The 5,883-nt window shown below is 46.1% G+C and overlaps 1 protein-coding gene across 1 annotated transcript in view; it reads right to left on the minus strand.

The window, feature by feature from the left end:
- Lrrc52 (leucine rich repeat containing 52) overlaps positions 1 to 4,165 on the minus strand; it is a 20,777-nt gene extending 16,612 nt beyond the window's left edge. The window contains exon 1 of the mRNA XM_004639875.1: positions 3,254 to 4,165. Coding sequence (XP_004639932.1) covers positions 3,254 to 3,875 — 622 coding nt within the window. The 5' untranslated portion in view covers positions 3,876 to 4,165. The remainder of the gene's footprint in view (positions 1 to 3,253) is intronic.
- Between the last annotated feature and the right edge of the window lie 1,718 nt (positions 4,166 to 5,883).

Below are 5,883 nucleotides of genomic sequence, written 5' to 3' on the forward strand. Positions count from 1 at the left end.
TATATAATTCCATTGCTATACTGTTTTTGGTATTGCACTATTAGTAAAACTTCCCAGTGCTAAAGAACAAACTTGATTTTATTTTAGTCTTTTCTTTTTTTTTAATTTAGTTTTTTCTTTCTTTCCTTCTTTTTCTTTCTTCTTAGATAGGGTGTCATTATGCATTCTTCCTTTTCCTTCCCTCCCTCCCTTCCTTCCTTCCTTCTTTCTTTTTTTCCTTCTTTCCTTTCTTCCTAGATAGGGTCTCATTATGCATTCCAGACTGACTTTGAATCCATTATGTGGGCCAGGCTATCCTTACTTGGAGTCTGATTTATGAGCAATCAGGTGATTGCTTATTTTACACACATTCTTCCTGTATCTTGAAATGTGGGCACATGGGAAACAATAGGTGGGTTCCATTCTAGAACATCTTCAAAAGTTGCCATTTTGATAGTAAATGTATTATAAAGTAGGGAGGTTTAAAGTTCAAAATTCACTGAGAATTTCTGTCAATAGCAAAGATGTTTCTACCCAATGGGATTATCATACAAGTGTCCAATGAGATAACTTCCCTTGCATTGAGGTCTGTCTAAAAGGCAAGAGAAGAACTTGGTAAACTTTACTGTAGGTATGTTTAACTTTGCGCATATATGTCTATGTGTCTGAGTGTGCATCTGTATATTGATATGCATATGCATGATGTATATAAGCAAGCTTTGTGTGAACATGCTCTTGTGTCTGTATATGCATGTGTTATGGTTTATGTCTAGTGGTCCCCTCAAAGCCTCACACAGTCATGGGGCAGCTTCTGGAGTTGGTGATTGATTCTTGATCCAATGTTGGGATTCTGGGTGTGAGTGCCCTGGGCAGATACTGTGCATTACAATGTGAGGAGAGGAGAGAGGCTGGCTAGATGTCTGAGCTGCTGCCACTCCTTTTGTGCTCTCTGCTTTTTGCCACCACCTTGAACGGTAGGTGTGCCTTGGGGGCACTCTGCCCTGGAGCCAGCAGGGTATGGACTGACCTTCACTAACTGTGAGCTAAATAAACCTTTTCTTCCTTCATTTTGGGTGTCAGGTACTTTGTCCCAGCAATGAGAGAAGAGTAACTAGTTAGAACAATGTCTATTCACATGCATGTATTTTATGCTTACATGTATGTTTGTTCATATACATGAGGATCAGGCTGAATAAAGCGCCCGTGAGATCAAACACTAAAGTTAAATTCATCTTTCTGAAGTTTGGGTAGATAGGGGTGATATCTAGGTTTGCGAGAGAATATTGGATTGGTGACAGTACTTTTTACCCAATGTGAGTGGTCTTGGCTATGTTCTGAGTGATAGTTAGATAGAAAATAAAGCTGGAGATTAGGTGTGATGGCCATAATCTTATAACACGACTTACATTCATGAACTAAAATGACTTATAAGGTGATAGTCATCATGTGATTTTCAGGTTTTAGAGACAGTGTTATTTCTTAGTAAAGTAACTTGTAGTCTATATCGGAAATGTCCTTTTAATCCACGAGTTAAAAGTTTGATCCTTAGCCTGGCATACCATGGGGAGGTGGCGAAAGATGTAAAGGTAGGGACTATTAGATAGGAGCCCAAATCACTGGGACCGTGGCCCTGAGGGGGATACTGGGGCCCAGACACTTCCTGTCTCTGTTGCTTCCTGGCTGCCAAGAGGTGAGTAGCTCCAACTGCCACATGTGCCTACCATGACATGTGGGGAAGGAGAAGCCGGCACCCTTCCAGGGACTGGCTACATGAAGAGTGGTGGGGCAGAATCCTATGTAGGAGCCACAGTACTGCAGGAGCATGGCTCACATTTTACCCTCTTTTAGAGAGCTCTCAAACCATCCCAGCACCAGTGATAGAGAAGAGAGATATTAGTTCTGGCTCTTGGAGAAGGTGATATCCAGAATAAATGCTCTTCTGTTCTTTTATGCTCAATAGCATCAGGAAGGTGGGCTGGCAATGCTAGTTCCTTTTGGTTTATTCTAACAGCTCAAGCTGAAGTTTCTGGAAGCAGGGCCAGGTGTCCAAGGTACAAATTTAAGGAGGCTCGCACTATGACTGCACTTATTCACTGTGCTCACTCCCAGTGCTTCCTTAAATTTTCCACCCCAGGCTCTCTGGTGACTTCCCTCTGGTCCAGGCCCCAGGGAGGACCTTTTAGGCTATGCCCATCGGGAGGGCAGGCGGGCAGGAGGACACAGTTTTACTTAGTTCCCTGTCCCCTGATTCTCCCAAGTCCATCATCCTGGCCAAGAATAACCTAGCATATTGTCACATGGGCGAAACATCACACTGGGCTTTGCAGGAGGAGGCGTTTCTCCTTTCTCTGGAGCAAGCTCTGACTTTGCCAGCTGATAGCGCCATTGGTTGAGGTGAAGAACAGGGGGCGAGGACAGGACAGTGAAGTTCCCCTGGAAGAGGAGGGGATGAGGCACTGGGATGCTGCCGAGGTCATGGCTGAGGGACAGCGGACAGAGCGGCAACAGCTAGCACAGAAACCTCCCGCTAACACTTGAGGGCTTGTTTGCCCAAGAGACTGGGGTCTGTGGGCTCGACACAGCCAACCCTGTGGCCCTCAGCTCTCCACTGATTCAGGCGGCCCCTCCTTGCTTACAGGTCAGCGCTGTGAAAACAGAGCTGCGAGCACAGCGCTTGTCTCCTCCCTCCTCTTTCGTCCCTTGCTGCTCAGGGAGCTCCTGAGCCTTTTCTTCTATTGAACGTTTCCACTGAATGTTCTCTTCTGTACATCCTACTCCTACTGGACGCTGTATTGCCTACCAATCACTGAGTTTACTTTTAGAACCTAGAAAAATCCTGTCACTGAATTAAGTAGATGAAAATAGTTTATCAATGAAATACAGTGTCCCTGCATTACCTGGTAATTACAGTACTTTATCATTTCCACACACATTGTTTTATTTGACATAACAACTCTCTGTTAGGTCCCAGTAATATACCCATTTTATGGATCAGTAAACTGAGGTTCAGAGAAATGGTGACTTTTTCAAGGCACTAGCAGGTGCCAAGATTAGAATGGAACTCTGTTCTTTGGATTCCGATTCCAGAACTTTTTCTACCAAGTCTTATTGCCTCTCCCTTCAGTCAATTCAAAGATTGGCCCAGCTGACCAGTAAGATTGCATTTAGTCAACTTTTGTCCCAAGTGGACCACTTTCTGACTTTAGTTTTTCTAGAACCAATGCCTCCTACTCTTACCACATCCTCTTCCAACCACACCCAATCAAGCCCTCACCTGGGGGGTCCAGATGGGACACTATTAGGTAGATGGCGAGGTCCATGAAGGAGCAGTTACACTTCCAGGGGTTTCCACTCAGGTACAGGGTTTGGAGTACCACGAGGTGGTGCAAGGCTGCGTGGTCCAGGGTCTGCAAACCAGTGTTTCTGAGGTCCAGGTACCTCAAGGAGCTGGTGTTGGCAAAGGTGTGTTTGTCAAGAGATAACAGGCAAGGGTTGTTGGCAAGGTTGAGCTGCACCAGGTTGTGGAGCACCGAGAAGCTGAATGGGGAGATGGAGGTGAGGTTGTTGGAGCTGAGGTCAAGGTAGATGAGTTTGAAGACCCCGATGAAGGTATAATCCATCACCTCTTGGATCCAGTTGTTGTGACAGTCCAAGTAAACGAGGTCACTGAGGAGTCCTAGATGCATGGCTGGCAAGCTAGTGATTCTGTTATTGTTCAGGTACAGCCTCCGGGTGTTCAGGGGAATATCAGGGGGGTATTCCGTTAAGTGCATCGCTGTGCAGTTCACCTCCTGGGCTTGACACAGACAGCTATTTGGACACTTTGATCCCGATACCAGACCCATTCCAAAGGAAAAGAGTAACCATCCGGGGCCAGGGCCTGAAGCAAGGGACATAGTAAGAAGCCAGGACTACCCTCTTTCCACCTTCCTGCAGGCGCAGTCGGTCCCTCTGATCCAAAGGCTGCTGAGGGGCGGGGCGGGGCGGGGGAGGGGCGCTGGAAAGAACTGTAACACTCTAGCTTTGTACAAAGCAATTTTCCATTACAGGAGAACTGAACAGAGTTGAAACGGGAGGCCTGATGCCCCGCCACCCAGCTTCGCAGCTCTGCTACTCTCAGTCCCAGACTGCTGCTGGAAGCCGGCCCACTTGGCCGCTTTGAAAGGTCTCACCCTCTCCCTGCCTTTGAAGTGAAGGGGAGCCAGGGGAGAGCCACATGACAATGAGGTTGCCAGTTGACACCTTTGTGATGTCAGCAGCCTCAGGAGACTGCCTGGCAGAGGCCAGAGACTGCCTCAACTCTGCCTCTGGGTGGTGTGGGGGTGTTCTGTGTGTCTGGGTAAGCCGGCTATCCCAGGGGGGCTCTGCGGTGGGGAGGGTCCCGCAGCATGTGAATGCAGGGGGCACACATGCATTCTCCATGTCCAGGGACAGCCCCTCCAGAGGTGTAGGAGAGGATTAGGTCCAGCCCCCTTCACTCTCAGACCAAGAGACAAGCTGGGAGTTCCAACCCAGCTCCAGTTCTGTTGGGAACTGTGGCTTGCTTTTAAGGTCAGCTCTCTGAGTGGGTCTTTTCTGGGGCACTGAATTTAGAGGGGTGACAAGTTTTTGTTGTCAGCAGGAGAAGATAGGAGAGCAGGTGCCACATTTGTAATGAGGCAAAGGGAATTCCTGTTAAATTTTATTGCTATCCACATGTGAATATATATATATATATATATTTGAACAAGTATGAGCTACTCCCCTTAAAAACAATCCAAATGTGCAATAATGTCAACTATTTTTAGCCAATTGCATTCTCCTAGGACTTTTAAAATTCTGAGTGCCTCTTTACTGATTCTAGTTCTTTAACTACTTGACACATGATGATAGGAGCCTCTTGGAGGGAGGATTTGGGCCCAGAAGCTGAAGGACTGGGTACAGCACTCACTCTGTGGAGGTAGGCACGTTGGCAGAAATGAAGACATAGCATCTCAGGAATGGAAATTTGTATTTCAGGGAAATAAGCATTTTATTCTTTAAAACATTCACATGTAGCTTAGCTGGGAATATTAATAATGCAGTGGAACCTATATTTAGCCTAGCATAGTGCCTGGCACCTGGTATGTAATAAATATTTATTGAATGAATGATGCGTGAATGTCTCTGATGGTTTGCTTCCTTTCTTGCCTCTCTGCCAAGAGAGAAATTAATAAAGTCGAGTGGATTTGTGGCTAGTTAGCTAATGCTTGATTATGTTTACTTACTCAGCATTCCTTGGGTGACTGGCTATGAATTAATATGACTTAGAAGTGTTTACCAAATTGAAAGTGACCTTATTTAAGCAGAGATTTCAAACACTTAAAGTAATGACCCAAATGCTGGTTGTACTAATTGAAACTGGATTTAATTGATAGGGGAGCCATACTTTCCTTATAATTAAAAAAATCCTATTAAAAAATAGGCTCCTCCCTAGATCTTACATGATTGTCCAGGAGGGAAATTTGGAGCATGAAGTATATAGAACAGAATTAATTTCTGAAGTGACCCTTTCCGCCAAGGGTGACGGGAGGGTGTGTGTGCGAGGGGATGCTGAGCACGGAGTGGGCTGCGCGTGCCGCGGACTCCCCATCTCCAGGAGGGGCGATCACTGCCGAGCTTCACGGAGTGACTCTGTGGACTGTCTGCTATTTCTTTAACCCCTCTCTCCCTTGTTCTGACTCTTCCTGCCCTCGGAGAGTCCTGTCTCCTGGTTGTCTCATTTAATTTCCAGCTTTCTTAGCCAGACTTCACTTTTTCAAGACAGTAGCCACGGGCTTGGGCTGAATCTCTTTGCCCACAAGTGTCCTCACTTAGCAGAGCCTTTAGATAATTTAGATAAATACATCATGGCTCCTGATTACGGTTCATCAGCTGTGCCTCACT

Source organism: Octodon degus, unplaced genomic scaffold (assembly GCF_000260255.1).
Source record: "Octodon degus isolate 3935 unplaced genomic scaffold, OctDeg1.0 scaffold00116, whole genome shotgun sequence".
Classification (NCBI taxonomy): Eukaryota; Metazoa; Chordata; class Mammalia; order Rodentia; family Octodontidae; genus Octodon; species Octodon degus.